General features: G+C 41.4%; 1 protein-coding gene across 1 annotated transcript; it reads right to left on the bottom strand.

Moving 5' to 3' along the window:
- Positions 1–960: 960 nt before the first annotated feature.
- LOC136694999 (zinc finger protein 469) lies at positions 961–12,576 on the bottom strand. The gene has a single exon (XM_066668812.1). The coding sequence runs from the start codon at positions 12,574–12,576 to the stop codon at positions 961–963; it is 11,616 nt and encodes a 3,871-aa protein (XP_066524909.1).
- Positions 12,577–21,143: the final 8,567 nt, after the last annotated feature.

Here is a 21,143-nt window from a genome sequence, read left to right as displayed (position 1 = left end):
ACAAGATAAAGCACCTTTTTGTTCTAGTAAATAATAGTAATAATAAAACAATTGGAGGACATCTAGATAACCGAGTGTGGATTTGGTGTGTGGTAACATCAGTGCATGGGAGGAATTCCTAATAAGGGGTTCATGCGCAAGGATTGTCCTTGTTAGCACCTGAGTTCATAGGACAGATGAAATCAAATTGAATTTAGTCTTGGAAAAAAAGGCTCTCTTAATGCCCTCTTCTGAAAAGACCAAATGGATGCTTGGACAAATGAACCCTTTTCATAATGAATTTTACACAGTATTTTTCCTCATTTCCTCAGAAATTATTGAGTACCAGCAAGAATGATTTTGTGAATGTAACCGCTACATGTTCCCTTCAGTTAGAGGACATTTGTGTTCACATTACAATAAAATAACATAGCACCAATTTATGTTTATACAAAAGCTAATACATTGAATGTCACTGCCATACAGTAAGGTAAAAGAATATGCAAGAGTAATTCTCAGAAGCATATAAAAAAAAGGCACACTGACATAGTCCACAACTGGAATGTCATTTGGTCCTGTTGTTAAAAAAACAAAAAAAATAAAAAATTCAATGTAAAAATGTCATGCATATTTTGAAAAAAATCTCAGTTCTCTTTCAAGTAACCATTTTTTTCAAATCTTTTCTTTTTGTAATGAAATACAGTCTCTGTAACATGACTTCAGAATAGAGAAAATAAAGTTATCTGTATAAGGTTGCTGGCCACCAGCAATTTCATATTTATAAACTAGTCTTTATCACTGGTCCTCACATTAATGTGAAAACATTTACAAGAAGATACAAGGTAATAAAGTGACTTATTAGAAAGTGAAACCATTTCACATAGGCGGGGCTTACAATCTAAGCCTTATTTAAATATTGCCTTGATGATCGGACTAGTGGATAACACCGCTCCCTCCTCTTTAGTAGCATCCTTATAATTCTCAGTTAATGGATTCAGAAGTGTCTTTCCTTAATGGAATCTTAAAACCAGTGAGTCTTTGGCCAAACAGCTGGCTGAGGAGGTTGTTCTGTGACTCTGCAGTACGATACGAGTGAGTCTCCACAGACTTAGACCCTGGCTTGTGCCGAGATTTGTTAAATGAATTGTTCAAGGAGGCTATTGACACCTTGGGAGTGGGAGAATGAATGGATCTCCCAGGTACCCCCTTTTTCCCTCTACAGTCCCCATTCAAATGACGGACAAGCTCTCCTTTCCTTGGTGGAAAACTATCAAGAGACCCTTTCTTGGGTTGTAGACCCAGAGTTCCTGTTTTGTGCTTAGAGACAATTTTGTTACTCGCTGTGTCATCCTTTACTGATGTGAGCACAGGATAGTCACCACAGACATCAGCTTTCCGTTGACCTGTGACACTGTCACATTTGTTTGGTCGAAACTTCTTCTTGACCTTAGGGTCAATGCCAAGGTTCTCCCTCGTAGCAGGGGACGCTGTCCTTTGAGAACTTTGTGTTATTTTGAGGTCTTTTCTTTTCTTCTGTTTTATGGAGTCCTTGTCCTCACATATTATGGAGCTGGGAGGAATCTTGGAATGATTTACACTTACAGTGTCGGGGGATCCAAGGTTTCCTAACCTTGGGCTATTGTCTAGACATTGTTTACTGTTTTCACATGACTTAGAGGATGTCTTATCCCTAACCAGGATACATACTGGCTGTTCAACAATATTTGTGTTTTGCTCACATTCATTTCTGTCAGTGGATGAATGCTCATTTAACTGATCCAGCTGTTGTTGTCTTATGTTATGAGATGGCGAAAGCGGTTTCCCAAATTCAAGATGGTAGCCCTCAGTAGGCAAGGTACCTTCTGTCTGTTGGCTTTTCATGTATTCACTTGTCTGGTCAGAAAGTTGCAAGTCGCACAGATGTGAGTTTTCATTCTGAATCATATTGTCTGCATTTGAAAGACCTGAGCATTCATTCACACTGATCTCCAGAACACTTGATTCATTTGAAAGTAGCTTTGGTGGTGTGTTTGGAATTGCTCCACACTCTTCCTCAATTTTGACATTATAGGTCTCAACCGGAGAGTTCCTGTTATCTGTACCAACTTCTCTGGTGTCTGTGTCTTGGAGTTCATGTGCATGACTGTTTTCATTGTCTTCTTCCTTGGGCACTGTATTTGTGGGAAGAGTGTGTTCATCTGGCTCTGTTATGGGCTGACAATGCCCTTGATCTTCCAGGACCACAGAAAGGTCCTCATGCTCATCTTCCATTTTCACACTTGTGTTATTTGTCTCAGTGGACTGTTCGTCACTTCTGTTGCATGGAAAGTCTTCCACAATTGTTTTCAGACCCTGTGAGTCCACAGACTGACTTAAGTGTACCGATGCAACACTGGCAATGCCACTGTCCAAGCTGTTGTCTAGTGAACTTTCACTCAATACCTTTCTTCTCTTGGTTGGTGGGATGTCAAATTCATCATCTTTTGATTTGAGGGGCTTGCCAGGTCTTATAACCCCCCGAAACTTAAATATTTTGTTCCCTCCTGCCAGATGTTTCTCCATATGACGGTCAAACTGCTCTTTCTTTGAGAAAGTATAATTGCAGGTACTGCAGATGAAAGACTTCTTGATCACATGCATAACATCAGCACAAAGCTCACAGGTGTAAAGTGTAGTGTGCTTTGAATCAAGTTCATCCAGTTCTTCATGTTCGTTTTTCAGGTGATCTTTAAGTTCTTTTGCTTCCTGATAGGACACTGGACATTTGTGACACATGAAAATCTTTTGCAAGCTGTGAACTACCAGGTGGCGCTGAAGCTTAAATGGTTTTGGAAACTGCTTGCCACAGTGATGACAGTCCCTTGAGGGATCTTTGCAGTTGGGATGCATTTCAACATTTTTAGGTGTAGTGTCTGCTTTATGAAGAACTTCAAGAGGTGTAAGTGTGCTGTGTTTGCTTCCTCCCCCAGTGCAGACCTTAGTCTTTATAGTTGCAGACTCACATGTGTTGGAGGACTTTTGCTCTACTCCAGGGGCATCTACAGGAGCCTTTCTCTCCTCTTTAGATGATTTAGCATTCTCCCCTTTCATAGACTTGTTTGATCTATGCTGCATAATTGAAGAGATGAAGTTCTTCACAGCGTTTTCCTGCATTAAGCAGCCTGGCATGTCTAGCAGGGAACTTTGAGACTGACCCTTTCGAGCAAACTGTGTAGCATGTTCACGAAGATGCTCATTATACATCCAGACATCTGAGATTTCCTTCAAGCACATACCACAAGTCCAGACACCCGCTTTATTCTTGGCATGCTTCTCCCTCAGATGGTCTCGAAGTTGTTCACGTGAGCTAAATTTGCGCTGGACACACATATAACAAGTGGGAGGAGGTGAGGGATTGTGAGAGAGCTTGTGGAAGTCCAGCTCACCTAAGGTGAGGAACCATGTGAAACACACCTTGCATTTGTATTGCTTATCCTTGGGTTTCAGTCCAGTCTCAATGCGTTTCCTACCCTTGCGTTCTGTGGGTTTCTTGGGGGATTTGTCAGGCTCTTTGACTTCAGTACTGTTGCTTGCAATATCCTCAACCAAAGGAATATTCCTTCCAGGCTCAAAGAACTGTATTTCAGGGAGCTGGAATGTAGTGTTTAGATTTTGAATGTCGATGCTTGGATGTGGAGTGAGATCGTCTTGCACACAGGCCGACTCCAGAAGGGCAGGACTGGCAGGAACCTCTGCTTTACAGTCCCCCTGGTTACCTGAAGATCCTGCTTTCTCTTTACTTGTGGATTCAGAGTTTTCTAAATGCATGGAATTTTTCTTAAGTGCATCTTCTGTTTGGCATAAAAAATCCTTAATGCTAACCTCTGGAGTGTCTTCATACTCTGTTTGATGATCTGTTAGGCCATCGGTTGCTGCATTGTTCTCAGCAGAACTTTTGAGCATGCTCTTTTGGCACATCTCTAGCATGTTGGCATCATCAAGTGATATAGTCTCGTATTCGCAGTTATCACTGAGACTGCTGACAAAAGTATTGTCTTTGTTTTTCTTATTCTCCTCATCCTTATCCAGAAACATGCTGGGGCCAGTATAATCTGGGACTAAACTCTGCATTTGTTTCTGCTTTTTGTTACTTTTCCCATAAACACGTGCACATTTTTTCCTTTTCATTTCATCGTTCCTTGGGAATAACTGGGAGAATGTGCTTTCATCGTCAAACAGAGCTTTCAGGTCAGGATCCAGTCCACTTGGGCATAGTGAATGTTCTTTACAGCCTTCAGAGTTGGTGTCATTTTCACCTGTGCTTGTTTCACATTTGATTGCCACTACAGGATCTTCACATGGATCACAAATTTCTTTTACATCAAGAAATTCCTTTGTATCTGCAATTTCTTTTTGAGGTTTTTCCTGCTCATTGTTTTCTGTCCCTGACATTGCACAAGTTTGTGCAATTGTTGTTGTATCTTCTTCTGCAGCTCCATGGTCATAAAAGTTAGGATGCTTTGTGGATGTTGCTTCTATTTCTTGATCTTTGGCTCTCTCTGTGTCCTGATGCTCCTCTATTGCTTTCATGTCTTGGCAACTTAGAATGTCAGTTGTGCTTTGTGTTTTGGGAGACCTGAGGCATTCTGGTTGTTGAACTGAAGGGAAATCTGGAGAAATCTCCTGGAGGATATCAGTTTTAAGTATACTGAGTAGCTCCTCTGAAAATGTGTCTTGTTTGATCAGTACAGGAATTAATCCTTCATCGTTGATATCTATGCTCTTGCTTTTTATCACTTTGCTAGTTTTCTTTGGTGTCTGAGTTAGGAGATGCTCATCCTCCTTGTCCTTTCTCTTTGCACTTTTTAAAACATTTAATTCATTTACTGTGTCTTTAAACACTAAAGCCAAAGGTACTTGATCTTCAGGTCTAGCTGGCACCCCGTCTCTGTGTGGACTCAACATAACCACAGGATCAAGGATCCCAGTGCTGTCTTTCAAGTCTTTGCTCACTGACTGATGATAAACAGGCACAAACCCTTGGTTGCTCACTGTTGTGTTTTGAACCGTGACACCTTCAGCTTTTACTGTGTGCTTCATAGCTTTGTGTCTCTTAAGTCCTGGTACAGTACGAAAGTACATCAAGCAAACTTCACATTGAAACTTGCCTTGAATAGTGTTCTGTGCACCACTTTTTTTGGGTGAGGACTGCTTTGTACTTTGTCCCATCACTGGTGCAGGCATGTTTGTGAGACTTACAGATGCTGCTGATAGTTGTTCTTTACAGTTGAGTGTTTCTTGAACACTGGGCATGGCATCAGGCTTGAAAGTATTGACGTGACTGTCCGTATTCTCGGCTTCTGCCTTCTTCATTAGGTTAATGTGCAGGTCTATGTAATTAAGGGGTACATGACAAGTACTAATATCGTCTTGGGAAATTTTTGCGAGCTGTTCCATGTTTGTTGATGCTGTATTTTCACCTTGAAGGTGGTGGGTAGTTGAAACATAGGAGTACTTGTTATTTTGACAGGCTGTGTCAGGAAAATGTGTTATGTCATTTTTGACTAAATTATCTCGAGATGTTAATTCAAGCTCATTTTGAACATGAATCGGACTTAGTCGACAATTTGAAGACAACTGTGCATTCAGAGTTAGTGCACAACTGCTGAAGTTGAGGCTGTCTTTTGGGCTTGACTTTACATTGGGAGGAGCATCCATCTCATTACTAATGATTTTAGAGCCACAGTCGCTGAAATGACTTTCACTGTAATTCAGTGGACTTAGTTTGAACTCATACAGTGTGTCTTTATTTTGAGCAACATCCAATTGTTCAGACTTCTCACTAGCCTCACTGAAGGGTTGTTTAGAGATGCTCTCTACAGCTAAAATTGTTCCTGGGCTAGATATTTTACTTTCTGTTGTTTCTGCATAGTCCATATGGGTAACAAAAGAATTATCCATCTCTGTTGTTTTGACTGATGACTCAAAATTACCAAGTGACCCACCAACATCCATGTCTTCAGCACTTTGCCTTTCAAGGCTTGATCTTTCTTCAATCAAACCATGGGTAATCATGCTTATGTCACCCCAACACACTGTTAATGGACTCTTGTCTGCTTGGTCAGTGGACTTCTTTGAGGAAATGTGTAAAGGACTCAGTGATGATGAAGTCATTGGTGGCACATGTTCTTCTTTAGAGTCATCTTTATTTTGTACATGCTCTTCGGAAGCAGAACATACAGGAGAAAAAGTCATATATAAGGTGGGTTCCCAGCATTGATTCTCTTTCTCCATTTGTGGCTGTTCAAGAATAGTACATTTGTCACGTTCCTGGATCTCATGAATGTGGACACCGCTACTATAAGGAGATGCAATGATTTTTGCATTTTCTACTGTGTCAGTCTCATTCTTATAAACTTGATGGTTATTCTTAGCTGATGTTGTATCTTTTGTAGCATTAAGCTCTTCAGGTTGGCTGCTTTCTTGTTTGAGAGGCACAGTTTTTTCCTCCTTTAGTTCATCTGAGAGAATCTGAGGAATTTTGGGATTGTTGTGAGAGCTCTTGGAGTGATCTTCTATAATTTGAGGTTCAAAACCATCTTGCCCAGTCTCTACATGGCTAACAGATTGTTCACAGCTCTTGGGTTCAAATATGTTTAGAGGCGACTCTGATAGGTTAATTGTATTTGATGATTCCTCACAATCTTTGGGTGAAGTACTTGCACAGATGTTCTCATCAGGTTGCACTTTCAAATGTACATTTTCAACATGCAGAATGATGTCACTGTTTTCGGCAGCACTGATGTTTTCATCTGTGACCAAGTCACCATCTGACTTTGACTCATTAATGCCTTGTGTTATAGGACTGTGCTGATATTCTGAGAGTTTTTTGTTCAGATCTATTTCGCACTTTGTAAAATCTACTGCTAAATTTTCTGCTTCAACTCTTACGGTCTCATCTGTGGGTTCTGTTCTATCATTGTCTTCTTTTTCTTGCTCTTGCTCAGAAACACACTGCTCTGTTTCTTGAAGAGGTGATCGAGATGATTCTAGGCCTGAAGACAAAGAGTCCGACATCACCTCTAGGCTTTTCATGAGGTTTTCTGTGTATATTTCATGCTCAATCATTTCTTCTGATTTGTCGGTGCCCACAGAATCATTGCTCTCAGTTTTTTCTTCAATATTTAGTGCTTGGTGCTTCTCAGTGAATAAAACTTGTAGGTCTCTGTCATCCTTTTCATCAGTTTTTTCCTGGCCTAGATTAATTGGGGTGTCTGTCACAGAGGAGTGAGTCGGCGTGTGAAGACATTGCTGTCCACCCATTAGCCCAAATTGGACTGGACTGGACCATGGCAGGTCAGGTTCAGAGAAAAGCTCAGGATGAGAGTCCGGTGGTGCAGCAAGGGCTAAGCTTTCTGATGAGCAATCCATATCCAGGCCACTCTGTTCACTCTCGTTTTCATGGCCTAGTCTCAATGGTGAAAATTTACTCATAGTCAGATGTTTTGGCGTCTCAGTGTCAAGTGGAGAGGGGCTGCTTAGCTTAGCTGTCTGGAGCTGGCTCTCAAGCTCTGTTACAATTCTTTTTATCTCAAGCTCATCTTCTGAGACACAGGTGTTAAGATTTGGATGGTAGTCTATTATTTTCTCTGGTAGTGTGAAAGGGACATTGTTAAATCTGGTCTTCTTATCATTTGTTATATCTGAGCTCTCTTTGTACTGAGAAATCTCATCTGGTAGCTCAGGAGTCACGTCGACCATCAAGCTCCAGTCCCTCTGCTCTGTCAGTGGTGAAAAGGGGGCCTCAAACAGGTCTTTCTTGTGTGCTGTCGTCTCTATAGGTCCAAATCCCTCTTTAGTTATTTGAATATCTGGGTACAGGTTGTTGTCAAATCCACCTACTGTGAGATCACCAAACATGGAAGATGTATCAAATGATAGGGGTGACTTCATAAGACTCTGGTCATGCTCTAAAGAGTAGGGCATAAGACAGGTTCTGTCTTTTTGTGAGGGTGTATCATGAAGTTTAGCAGTAGATACACACACATCGTCCATGACTGAACTGGAAAGTGCTGGTGGCTCAGCAAATAGGTCACCCAAACTAGGCTTTGTTTCTTTGACTGAGGAAATGTCACTGCTGTTCTCAAAAGTAGTTGGCGAGCATTCGGGATCTTGATGTGACTTATGACCCTCTCTATTTTTCTGCAGTGATTTTTCGTTTGAAATGTCATTTTTATCTCTTTTGATTTTACCAGGGTGGGCCCTCTCCTTGTCATTTTGGGTCTTCACTGAATTCAGTGTTACACCAGTCTTTCTAAGGTGTGTGCCAGCCATGTAATCTTTATACTCCTTACTGAGTTGTGTTGGCTCTTCGTTGCCAGCAGCAATGCCTATTTCACAGCCATACTGGTCCATCTGTTCCTCTACCTCTAATCTGGTTGTTTTGAACCTTGAAAGGCTAACAGTACTTTTAGTCAAGGTATGTTCTGATGCTGTCTCTTGTGATGTGCTGATGACGTTTGAACACTTTGAAGCAGAGTAACTGTCTTTGAGTTCTGAGAGTAGAATCTTGTCAGTGCTGTAGTGTTTTGTGTTTTTGGTGAAGGTCAAAGCCAGTGACGTGCTGGACTCTTTTAGTACCCTCTGTGGAGAGCTCTCTTGCTCACAGGAGTCCTGATCTTTTTTTCTTATCTCCATTCTTTTCTCACAGTCTGAATCCGTGCGATCAATGCTTTTAGGGCTGCTGATGCTCTCACTGGAGATGCTCACAGATGCGCTGATTTCACTACTTGTGGAGGATCTGCTGCTTCGTCTTCGCACTCTCTGGTGACCAGAGGTCTCTTTAATTGAAGATGGCGAGACAGCCTCAGGTTTCTTGGATTCAAAACTCTCTATTTTGTCCTGCTTCCATTGACTGTCTCTGTTCCTGTCTGCTCTTATCCTTCCTTTACATTCTTTTGTGTATGTGTATTTGCAACGGATGCTCTGGCTGAGATGGCCCTGGCTGGCTATTTTCACAGGCTCACAATCCTCATCTGAATCAGAGACGTAGTCATACTCCCTGAATGTAGGGTTCTGTACTGTGGGTGTCACCCTCTCCATCACCAATGAGAACTGCATGTTTTTAGTCCCCTTCACATGGAGCTTGTGAAGCTTGTTCTTCTGCTGGACTATTTTGTGAATGAGCTCTTTACTCCAACTCCCTCCACTGGCCCTTTTTCTTTTTCCATCCCTCACTGCTGGTCTCTGAGATGTGGGACTCCTTGTGGCAGAAGGTGACTGAGGAACTGTTGTTTTAATTAATGGTGTGCTGCTTTGTGAGCTTTTAAGTCCACATCTTTCTGAAAAATTTCTGGACAAAAGAAACCTTGGACCCCGCTCACTGTCTTCTGCTGTCTTGTCTGATTTACAAGTTCCTTTAACCCACTCCGTATGTGTGCTAGACTCCTCAGAGGTGCATTCTCTCTTCACAAGGGCTGTTTCCCCTTTGGCGCTTTTCTCACATGCCTCAGAATCCGTTTTATTTTCTTTGTGGATAACATCAGTGTGTTTGCTCTCAGAACCGAGGCAGTCTACGTCAAAGGAATATTTTCCTTGTGTTAGTGATTTCTCACTGGATGTGAATTCATGCTTACTTCTGCTTTCAAATACTATTGAGTCTTTGGTTTTTAGAGTTTGCCTATTAGACGAGCATTTCATAGTGGTGATCTCATCGTCAGTAAATGCATCAATGAAACTACTATCAATCTCTGCATTGTCTGACTGATAACCCAGACCATTCAGGGCTTCAGTGATAAGGCTGTCTAACTTAGCGTCTTCCATCTCCAAATCAGGAAGTGGTGCAGACGGTAGCATGAGTTTCATAGGATCATCTTTTGCATCACCTTTGGGTTCAGTGTCTGGCATTATCTCTCCATTCTTGTTAAGCCCTAGCAGGGACAAATGCAAATCAGACGAACTTCTTGACATGGTAAAATTGCTCCCAGATGAAATGGCTTTAGCGTGGTCTGAATTAAATTTTCTTGTATCTTCCATTTTGCGAATGTCTTTGAAGTCATTCTGTGCAAATGAATGCTGTCCACAGTATTGCTTATGGTCAAGAAATGAAGCCAGGTTATTAAAATTCTGATCACATTGCTTGCATGTGAGGAGCACGTCCAGTTGGTCCAGATTTGCCGTGGCTAAGGAACTGGTAAGTAGTTGGTGAGCTGAATATGGGGGAGGTGGAGGGTGCTCCATACTATAGCCATCCATACAGCCTTTAACACTTTCCATATTTCCATGCTTTGGATGTCTGATACTTGGAGAAAAGCTCACAATGTTCTCTTTGGCTCTTTCTTGGTTGTAGTGCAGGCTGTGAGTGACGTCTGAATGGTAGTGATGCTGATTAGAGTTCAGGTTGTCGGAGGTTGTCTTACCCTGATGCTGGTGATAAAACTGAGGTGGAGGGACCTTTGTGTTCTGGTTGTCATCAGAGCTACTGTTGGCAGGGCTTGTAGATTCTGGTGAAAGGGAAGAGCAAGTGCTGGTAGATGCTGGATTTTGAATGGGCGAATGTGAGGGTGAATCATAAGGAGACACCATCATCAGTCCAATATTTGGAACCTGTAATGGTGGGTAGCTGGGGGTCCTTGTGGAGGACCCATGAATTGTCTGGTTTATACCAAAATACAATGACTTATTTTTTGTATCAGTAACTTGACCTTGGACTGGTTCCATTTTGCTTGTAAACTGACATGGCGCTATTGTACTACAGCTCTGTTTGGTACCGTCTTGCCTTAGGTTTGAAAAAGCCTCACATGGTCTTTTACTGGGAAAATTATTGGAGCTTTTCTGAGTGTTACTTTTCTGAGACTTACTATCCTCTTGCCAGTCAGAGGGAGCTAAGAGGAAGGTCAGTTGCTGATTACTAAGTTGCCTGGAAAGCTCAATCCTGTTTTGGTTTGGCATGGCTGAAGTGAGGTGTATCTGCTGCCAGGGCAGGCGACTGTTAATTCCTGCATTCTGCCTTTGCTCAAGGGGAGTTTGGCACTGAACTGGGAATGGGGTGGAGTTCTGGTCCATGGATGATGAGAAGGTCTTGTTGGGCCCTTCCCATGACTGTGTTGCCCTATTGTGGCTTTTGTTGTTATTTTTGTCATGAGGTGCAGAGCCCATGTGGATGGTGTTAGAAGGAGGGCTGCTATAAGCTTTGTTTGAAAAGTGCATCTGTGAACTCTGACTTTGTGCAATATTTCTGACGTGATGGACGCTGCTTTGAATAAGAATTCTCTGAGTACAAGCACCATTTTTTGAAAGGCAGTCTCTTTTGCCACCTGTAGTAACACTCGTGTCCCTATTGTCTACTGAACAATACGTGTCTGATTTGTTAGGTAAAACACTTTTGTTCTGCTCTGATTGGTGGCTGTTTGATACTGAGCTCTCACCATTGCTAACATCCTCACTTATGGCCCTTGTACAATGTACAGATGATGGTATACCGTGAGGAGACTGCACATACTGGGGAGGTTTGGAGTGTACAGTATACGGTGGTCTGTCCTCTGACTTTTCAGTACTGAACTGTGTATTGCTTTGAACATTATCATGCTCCTCCCCAGAAGATTGAAAAGAAAATGAATTTTGGTTTGGACCCAGAGATGTTTCAATGAAGTCCTGGGATTGTGGGTTCTGATCGCAGGGGAAGGGATCTGAGGCAGCATCATCTAATAATGAATAACCATACTGAAATGACAAAGGAACAAACCCGTTTGCTTTGTTCACTTCCATAAGGGTGTTAGGTTTTTGTGATGGGACCCCAAAATTAGAATTATTGAAAGTCCTGTCAGGAGACTGCCACATGTCAGCTCCACTCAGCTGAAAGTCAGTGAACAGAATTTGGCTGACAGGTTGTGGGTTACTGGTCTCCAGTGGACCAGGCTGCTGCTGTGGTGTGGTGGCTGGTGGGTGCTGGTGAGCAGGGCCCCCAGCTGCAGAGCCCACCGGTTGTGAGGTATAGCTTGGGGACGTGAGGTTGGAGGAACTCTCCTGGAAGCAGCGGTTATAGTTGAGTTCCTCCTGATGCAGTTCGGCCTCTCTCTCGGGGATACTTGGCACGTGAAACCTGTAGCTGCCTGCGACAGGGCCCCGGCTTGCCTCCAGCTTTTTGGGAGGTGAAACCTTCTGCTGCGGATAGGCGATCCCAATTGTAGGATTGGAGCGTGGATTTGTAATACTCAGCCTGTACAGCTGCTGTGGGTTACCACGCTCTCCTTTTCCTGATTTCTTAGCCTTATCCCGATTACGACTCTTTCCGCTGGGGGACTGAGGGCTGCCCTTCCCACCAGGCCATGATCTGTCACTGGTGAACTTTGAACGATTCTGCAGTGACTTGAAGTCGATTTTTCCTGCCTGTTGTGGCCGGATAACAGCTTCACGTTGCTGAGTGTTCTCTCTCTCCTTTTCTATAAACTTAGCACCATTGGTAACAGTCTGCGACTCCAGACTCACATTCTGAAAGTGCTTAGGGGATTCTTTTAATCCTTTCTCTTTGAACTGCTCTCTTGCAGTCCCCTTTTCTTGCTGATTAAACTCTGTGTCCAGTTCTTTGGTGGCATATGTCCGTTTAGTCTCTCCTGCCATGGTGCCAGCGTGGCTGGTTCAGCTTGCTGGTCCTTATCTGTGCAGTCTGTGACACAATGACATTGTGCTCTAGTCTGGATCAATGGGCCTCCAGCGACATAAGCAGAAAGCACAAGATTAATCTCCCCTCTCTGATGTCCTCATTTCTTCCATGAGTTAATAATCATCTGTCATCATCTTGAAGTCCTTGAAAGGGAGAGCAAGAGAGAGAGAAAAACATGTCAGAATAGTTCATCATTCCTTGTCATAGACATAACATGTTGATTTAGTTAGCATGTGGTGAGATCTAGACTAACAATGAACATGATAAAGTGCTTTATTTCATGAACAAATCCCAATGCTGTACATTCACAGTGCTTAGAATTGTGAACGTTGGTTTAAAGAAAAGGTAGAGAGGAGAGCAACAAAAATCCACGCTGAGGCTGAGCAATACCACGTCTAACCAGGAGAGGGCAGTATTAAATCAGTTTTGCCACAAATTAAACCTACTATAATACCGAAGCAAGATGAGTTGGTGAGAAAGTCTGAGAAGAAATAGTTCATACAAAACATACTCATGCCCTTCACAAAAATGTATACCCTTTTTGACTGCTGTAATTTGAGTTGTATATCAGAGGACTAATCTGGTCATTATGTAAGTGAAAACAGAGAAAATGACCTAGTCTTTATTTACTTGAAAAGTAAGCTACATGATGCAACTCAACATTTTTCAAATTTGTTGTTCAATAGAGTAAACCGTTTCTAAAACTAAGGCTTACTTCTGTTTGTTGCTCAGCTCCCCTGTCACACACCAGGAACTCATCACATTCACTGTTTGTCTACCATCAGTCCATCAGACTCGCTGATGACTTAATCTTTGGATCTTTATTCTCATAAACAGAAAATAACAGTTTAATATGGCTTCATACCCCCCCAGGAGTTTAAGTGAATATTCAATTCAGAAAGTCAAAGTAAACCAGTTACCACAAACATCGCCAACACTGTCACTCTCTTTCAGTCACTGTGGCATGTAATGAACGGACCTTATAAAGACTGTAAACAGTGACCAGCTTTTATAAATAATAGAAATACTATTAATCCAAATTCCCCATTCATATTGTTTTGTAAAGTGCCTTTAAACCTTTCCAGTGTTTCCCCCGAGCCACAGATAAGTTTGGCCCTCACAGACTAATCACATGGTCTTTTATTTCACTGTGACACGAATGACCCTTTATAATTAACAGTATGGTACAGGCCCATAATTACACAGGGCTGACAATGACTGGGCGTTGTGTGGTTGGGGACAGTGGGAAAAAGCAGTCAGGACTCTTTTACTCTCACTTTTCAATCTGTCTCTCTAAATATATCACAGTGAAGTTTACAACTGTTACTCTAGAAATATGAATGAAAAATATGATATGAATGATAATATGAAAAGTACCTTCCATTAAGCTAGTTATGTAGTTAAACAAAAAGGTCAGTTTACAGACTGGTTCATTCCAAGCTTCATTCCAACAACCGGTTTAATCTGTGTTTGAAATAAACATTTTTTTAATAACACTGTGACCCCATTTCAGGAAGCAAGTAAAGGAAAAAGTCTTAGATTTTTAAATATTTCTAACACTTTGCATTTAAAAAACAGGTGGTTGTCTTTTGTCCCTTTCAAAATATTTAATTTGTACATTAAACAAAGAGCTTTTCTGATATATATATATATATATATATATATATATTCATGATTTTTACACTGAAATGTCACAAGCCTGGACATGAAATTCAGCAGGTGTTTTTTTTGCCCTGGAATAGCTTCTTTTAAATGGCCTTGGGGTAGATTACTGAGTTTGATTTTGACAGAGTAGTCAATCCCATGGATCAGTGTCTTGTTTCAAAACATGTTAGGTATCACATCTCTTATATAAAAGAAAGTAGCAGATTAGCAAAAGGCAGAAGATGACATTAAAGAATAGCTGAACATTTCATGGGCAATGTAAGGCTGCAAAGGGAGTGGCAGAGAGACTGCATACTAGGACAGAGCGTATATCCTGAGGGATTAAAGAACAGTGCCTGACAGTGCAGCTGAAGTTCTGAAGCCTGCTGACAGAGATGCCTGGCATAGGCTTGCCAAAAAAATCAGTCTTCATTCTTGAATCTTAGTAACAGTTGCTATCATCCAAGCAGAGTGATATTTAGAGATTCACAGACAATTTGTCTGTTTATCTGGAACATTAATTGTACCAACCAACTTTTACAAGAAACAGCACCGAGGCCTTCCAAAGACTATGAAGTATTAAAATGAACAATTTTTTTTTTTAAACATAGACATAAATAGAATATAAATAAAGATATATATGTATTTCAAAACCTGGCACTCAGCCCTGAACTTGTCCTTTAAGCTAATAATATCTAAACTGTTATGCTTTACCTCTACATCTCCTGGCTCCCAAAAAATACAAATATGAATCTTTTTAGTGCTACCTGAACAAAATATTCATTCATTCATTATCTGTAAGCGCTTATCCAGTTCAGGGTCGCGGTGGGTCCAGAGCCTACCTGGAATCATTGGGCGAAGGTGGGAATACACCCTGGAGGGGGCGCAAGTCCTTCACAGGGCAGCACACATTCACACATTTGGACACTTTTGAGTCGCCAATTCACCTACCAACATGTGTTTTTGGACCTTGGGAGGAAACCTGAGAAAACCCATGCGGAAACAGGGAGAACACAGCAAACTCCTCACAGACAGTCACCCAGAGCAGGACTTGAACCCCCAACCTCCAGGTCCCTGGAGCTGTGTGACTGTGACACTACCTGCTGCACCACCGTGCCGCCCCAGAACAAAACATCTAGCCTTAAAATAATAATTAAAAAAAACCCTTCATGATATAATGAAAGTTTTTCTTCTCCTTCCTGTAAGTAAAGGCCAGCTAATATTTTCAAATAATTTAAAAACCTGAAAAATTAGTCAATGGAGATGTAAGGTTTGTGCTGACAGGAAAATATATGGAAAATATATAATATTAACGTATTTTATAATATATATAAGATTTCAATTAATACTTTTGTGTATTAACATGGCAGGATTTAGAATGTATATTAAGCTTGCTTCATAAAATATCGTAAAATATCGTGGTAATTATCATAATAAGGTAATAACTACAGACTCACAAACACACAAACAAATAAATACTCTTCTTTTTATGGAAAGCACGAGCAAGACAAATCACATGTTTACCAAATAAAAAAATCTTTTAATCTCAATAGGCTTAAGCGATTTCCTACAATCACCTTAGTTTTCTTAGTCATTAAGATCTTATTGGAGGAGCATATAGTCAACACAGCATTTAAATTTTAATTGCTATAAGCATAATCCTTCAGTGGAAATGGGTGCTGGAGTGTGCATTTTTTCTGGGATTTATGCAGCACTCTCTAGCTGTTAAACAGCATACACTTTTTTCAAAGAAATCTACATGGCACACGGATCCATAAGTGCCAAAATCTGGAAACTAAACTTTAATCAGGGGCTGCACCTTAGTCTAAGCTGCTGTATCAATAACATCTCCAGTGTCTAGTTAACATCTGCTCTAAAATCTGTACTGACACTGTATTCTGATGAACAGACTCTTAAAAGTCAAATGACATTTTGCACTACCCTATTCACGTTCTGCATTCTTTTGAATGGCTCCAATCGGCTTGACACCTTTATGCACCTCAGTGCAAAACTAAATGATGGCAGCCTGTCCCTTAACCATGGCTCAGATTTCCCTGCCACCTGAACTGAATCATCAATTGTATAAATGATGTTGTATAGTGTGTTTTAAATCTAAATTGCACTATGGCATAAATAAAATGTTGAACTTTTATCAGGGACTGAAATTCAACAGTAAGAGCAGTCACTGCTGCCTCTGCCTTTTGATAGGGCTCCTTGGGAAATGCTATCTCCAGCACCTTGTCCTCAGTTTAGCGCTGGTATTTAGCATGTTGGTCTGGAGGCTAGGCTGTGCCTTGGATCAGTCTGTGAAAAGTCACATCCCCTCTCCATGTCCAGCTAAAGTCAAAGCTGAAATCTGTGTGTCTGTGGGGCAGAGGGCTGCGAATCACCCAGCAGGAACTTCTTGGGTAGCAGCGCTCCATCAATCACCAGGCCATACATCACATCCCCTTCTTGTTTGCCCTGGCTGGCCAGCCCCTCCGATCAGTGGTGAAGGGAACGCGAGCCGTTTCTGACAACAAAGAGCCAGTGCTAGGATCGCAGGAGCCTACAAGAAGTAGCACCAAATCCACAGCTGTCAGCACACAAAGAGTGCAGCCTCATTTATATCTTCACAACTGTCAGTCTGACTTCCACAGTCCAAATCTATATGCACCAGCCTTCTGCTCTACCATCTCAGCTTCTTAATGCTGTTACACTGTGAAACTGCCAATTTAGTCAGGATTTAGATAGACTCTGTCTTATTTTCCCTTATTTTTTTAGTTTTTTTTTACATTTCTCAAAGCAGATTAAACTTTATGAGAGGTTGGCTGGAAAATAAAGGGTGCCTGTGACACATTTGATTGCTAAGCATGACTTGATATCAAACTCAATGCGAGCTGTCTTAAAATGGTACCATAAAACAGCATCTTAGGCAGTTTTACAAGTCAATTAAGGCACGTTTGTGTGTTCCACAGGCCTGGTGTCAAGACAGCCTGCCTCACACATGCCACCATCAGCTCCATATGGCCTCACCACACACACACAAGTCAGATGCCTTTCTAGGCTGATGGAACTAGAGGAGAGCTCATTCTGAATCTAAAATGTAAACATGCTCTGTGTGTGAGTGCAATCTTAAATGTAAATACTCCACATTCTGGTGTCCTTGTCTCTGTGTGTTTGTCTGTGTGTGTATCTTTGTCATTTGATTTCTAGGAGTAATAACATCACACCTCTCTAAGGCCACGCTGTGTACACTACGCAGGTTATGTAAGTCTGTAGGATAAAAAGAAAATGTGCTATTAGTACTTTTGTTATACCGAGAGGCTCTCACACCATTCATCAACCAACATTAAACTACCGTTTTTGTCTATTTAATGCTGCATATGGCACCCCAGAACATATTTCTCCATTATTCAGGTTAACATAAAGACATAAATTGTCTTTATAGCTCTAAGGTGTGAACCCCTGAGACCTCGGAATGATTTCTTTCTAACTAATGAATGTTAATTCACTTGTGTGTGACTGAGTTGGGCTAAATGCTGATAAATGTGGGCTTAGTTCCACCCAATAGAGAGCCATGTTACTCAAGGGATGTCATTTAAAACGCATACATAAAAAGAGTCCATAATCATCACTGACATTCCGCTGAGAGATAAAACCACACACCAAACTGCTTATAGGGTAAACTGAGACAATGAAGCAATAAAGCGTCCATCTTTAACGTCTGAACCTTTCCACATGCTTTATCAAATGCATGAATGTGAGCTCACACATACACTAATGTGCACATGCAGGTACGTTCATTTTCCATTGGGTACAGGATGTTCTACAAGAGCGACATAACTGGGAATAATAAAGTATTATGCAGGCCTCTAGATCACGTGGAAAAACAAAAGTGCTGTCCATCCATCTGAGCTCGAACGAATACCAGGTCTGCATCTTCAAGGTCCTTAAACCTTTACACACAATGGCGCACTTCATCTGACTGTAAACCAGTAAGGAGCATTGGGTAGCCTCCCTGACACTGTCAGCTTTTCCAGACACCTGGCACACTGAAGTATCTTCTCATGGAAGTTGCCATTTGCCTAGAGAAGAGTTACGAGAGAGAGAGAGATAGAGAGAGAGAGAGAGAGAGAGAGAGAGAAATACAGTAGACCCTTGTGGAAGGAGGCTGGGAGGAAGGTTGCAGTTGCTTACAGAGCAGCCCAACTGTGTCGCAACTCTTAGAGCAGACTTTGAGAGAATGGGATCAGGTAACAGCTAAAGTCCTCTCAGACTGCACTCCTAACACTTCCCAACACAGCCATGGGCCAAGGGAGCACCACCACTTGCCCAAACGTCTGGCACTCTGCCAGCACGCAGACCCATAGCCAAACCAACCTTCTGCAGAGATTACTCTTATTTATTTTTAGAAACATCCATTATCTGAGCAATTTGCTTTTCAAGAGTATTTCACTTGGGAAATGTCAGAAAGAGGAGGCAGTAGGCTGCTCCCAGCCCCAGCCAACCACTCAAAAAGAGAACAAAAAGTATAATAATACCCCTCGGCACTACAACAAAAAACTCTACGTTGGCTAATTTCACATTTTTGATGTACAGATATTTAAAAAGGTCTGGTATGTCAATGCTGCTGCAACTTTATAGCCACCTATTTTAGCACTTGGTTGTAAAATGCATAAAATGTGCTTGAGAAAATGGTTTATTTAGTTTTCTGCCTTGCTCTGAGAGAGGCTTTTATCAGGGGTTATAGGCCTATTTTTGGAGGAACCTAGACAGTGATCCACACTCCCCCACGAGTAACACTGGAGGTTTGTCTCACACCCCTCCCTCTCCAAAATGTGGTTAGCAGAGCATTTGGGAGTGTGTGTGTGTGTGCGTGTGGTGAGGGTGTTGCAGTGTGTAATTCCAGAAGCGCCCCTTACCCCCTCCCAAGTTTCCCTTTTTCCTCTCCTTCAGACAATTTTTATTACCACCACATTTTTGACCCAGTCTGTTTCCATATTGCTAACCACTCCATTCCACAAACATGATGGAATCTTCGATTCAGGGCATTTAAAAAGTGATTTTCCCACTTTTTTACACAATTTTCCTAATGCCTACAATGCCATGGAACATTAGTCATGACTTGTGCATTAAGCAAATGGGAAAAATTTGTTATACAAACAATGGATGGATCAACAGGCAGGATATTAATGAAGAAGGTTTCTGGTTCCAGTATAAACCCCTGATAACCTTGCCACTGATTAACTCCATTTAAGTCCTTGAAAATCTCAGCCTCCAGTGTCCCTTTTCCACCCAAAGCATCAATATTTTCTATTCCGTGCTCCAACCTGGGTCAGAGTATTTGGTTGCTCCTCCAAAGAGGCTCGATTTTATTAACTGTAAAATGAGCTTTGCCAAGTAAAAGGAGAGTGAAAGAGAGAGAGGAGTTAGAGCTAAATATAAAACTTCTCTTCGTGCCATGTTTGGTCTAATGAAGTCCAAAATGCGTGGGATGCAGACAATAAGGCCAGTCAGCTGAAGAGAGCAGGAAGAATCACATCCCTGCCCTGTACGGAGTGATATTCATCCACATACTCCAGCTAGCTTATTGATATCATTCATCCATTCACCATCTTCCGTTCTGCATCATTTCATAAGCAAAGTACTGTTTTCAGTGAAATCCATCTTAATATTTGACAGTTTATCTTGCCAAGGGCTTTTCATTAGAAATTAAAATCAGACTCATCCATCGCAGGAGCTGGCTCCTGGCCCCTGGTTTGCTTTTATTTTCTCTCTGAAAGGGACTGTGTGTGCGAGAGAAAATCACAAAGAGGGAACATTTGTCAGAGGACATGACGACGTTCTAGAAGTTTGGCTCAGGCCAATGATAAGTGAGTTCTAGAACCTTGGCAGAGATTTCTTTCCATATCCTCTCAACAGCCCAGCCCTGCATGAGGCATAAAGCTGCTTCTCTCAAACTCTGTTTCACTGGGAGCACTGTATGGAGTTCATTTAGGGACAGACTCGGGTGAAACAACAGCCTAAGTCTTAGTGCCTATAGGTTGGATTATCTCCAACCAAAGTGTGCCCCACCCTGTAAGTGTCTCCCTATAGCTTTTTTTATTTACACCCAACATGTGAGGGCACGCTCAGCTATGGCCAATCACATCACTAAGGAATGACATGGTGTACTCAGCTCCCAACCATGGGAGGTCAAACGAGACACAGACACATGCTTCATAAACCCTAGACCCTGGTTCTAGAGTTGTGCATTTTGTATTGAGAAGTGAAATTAATTGGAATACAAGCAAGGAAAAATCTTTCTGGGCACTAAATTAGAACTATGCTGCTGCTGACACATTCCTGACATGCTTTATTTAAAATGGAATAATTTTTCAACTTCATGTGCACATCAACAAACTTCACATTCAGTTTGCTTTTGCTAAACTGTTTGGCAAATCACATTTTTTATATAATATTGACATTTATTGACGTTATTTTCAGAAAAAATAAATAATGTTTTCTTTTTAAGATGATTGCAGAAATACCAAAAAATATGTGTTGAGGGCTGGGACGAGGAGAACTTAAGCACTCGTGATATGTAACTTGATGGTACTTTATAATATCAATGTCTAATGACTGGAAAAAAATAATCCTTACAAAATTAAATAAATGGACAACAGTGACTTCCAATGATTGATGATGTTTTACAATAGAAATGGGGAAAAAAATCATTTCCATGAATTTCCAGTTTCGATGGTATACATATATACACACATTAAAGGTTTGGGCTTTGACCCTTTTTGTTCATAAGCGTTATTACATGGAAAGCTGACTGAATCAAAGCCCACAAATAAAGTCACAGCAGTGTAATTAATCACCACGTTGCAGTAAAAACACATCTCCAGCAAGGCAT

The sequence above is a fragment of the Hoplias malabaricus genome, chromosome 4 (genome assembly GCF_029633855.1).
Source record: "Hoplias malabaricus isolate fHopMal1 chromosome 4, fHopMal1.hap1, whole genome shotgun sequence".
Lineage (NCBI taxonomy): Eukaryota > Metazoa > Chordata > Actinopteri > Characiformes > Erythrinidae > Hoplias > Hoplias malabaricus.
This window is presented reverse-complemented; position numbering and strand designations above follow the sequence as displayed.

Bases quoted from the DNA above. Each gene is read 5' to 3' on its own strand.
- LOC136694999 (XM_066668812.1), bottom strand. From the start codon at position 12,576: ATGGCAGGAGAGACTAAACGGACATATGCCACCAAAGAACTGGACACA.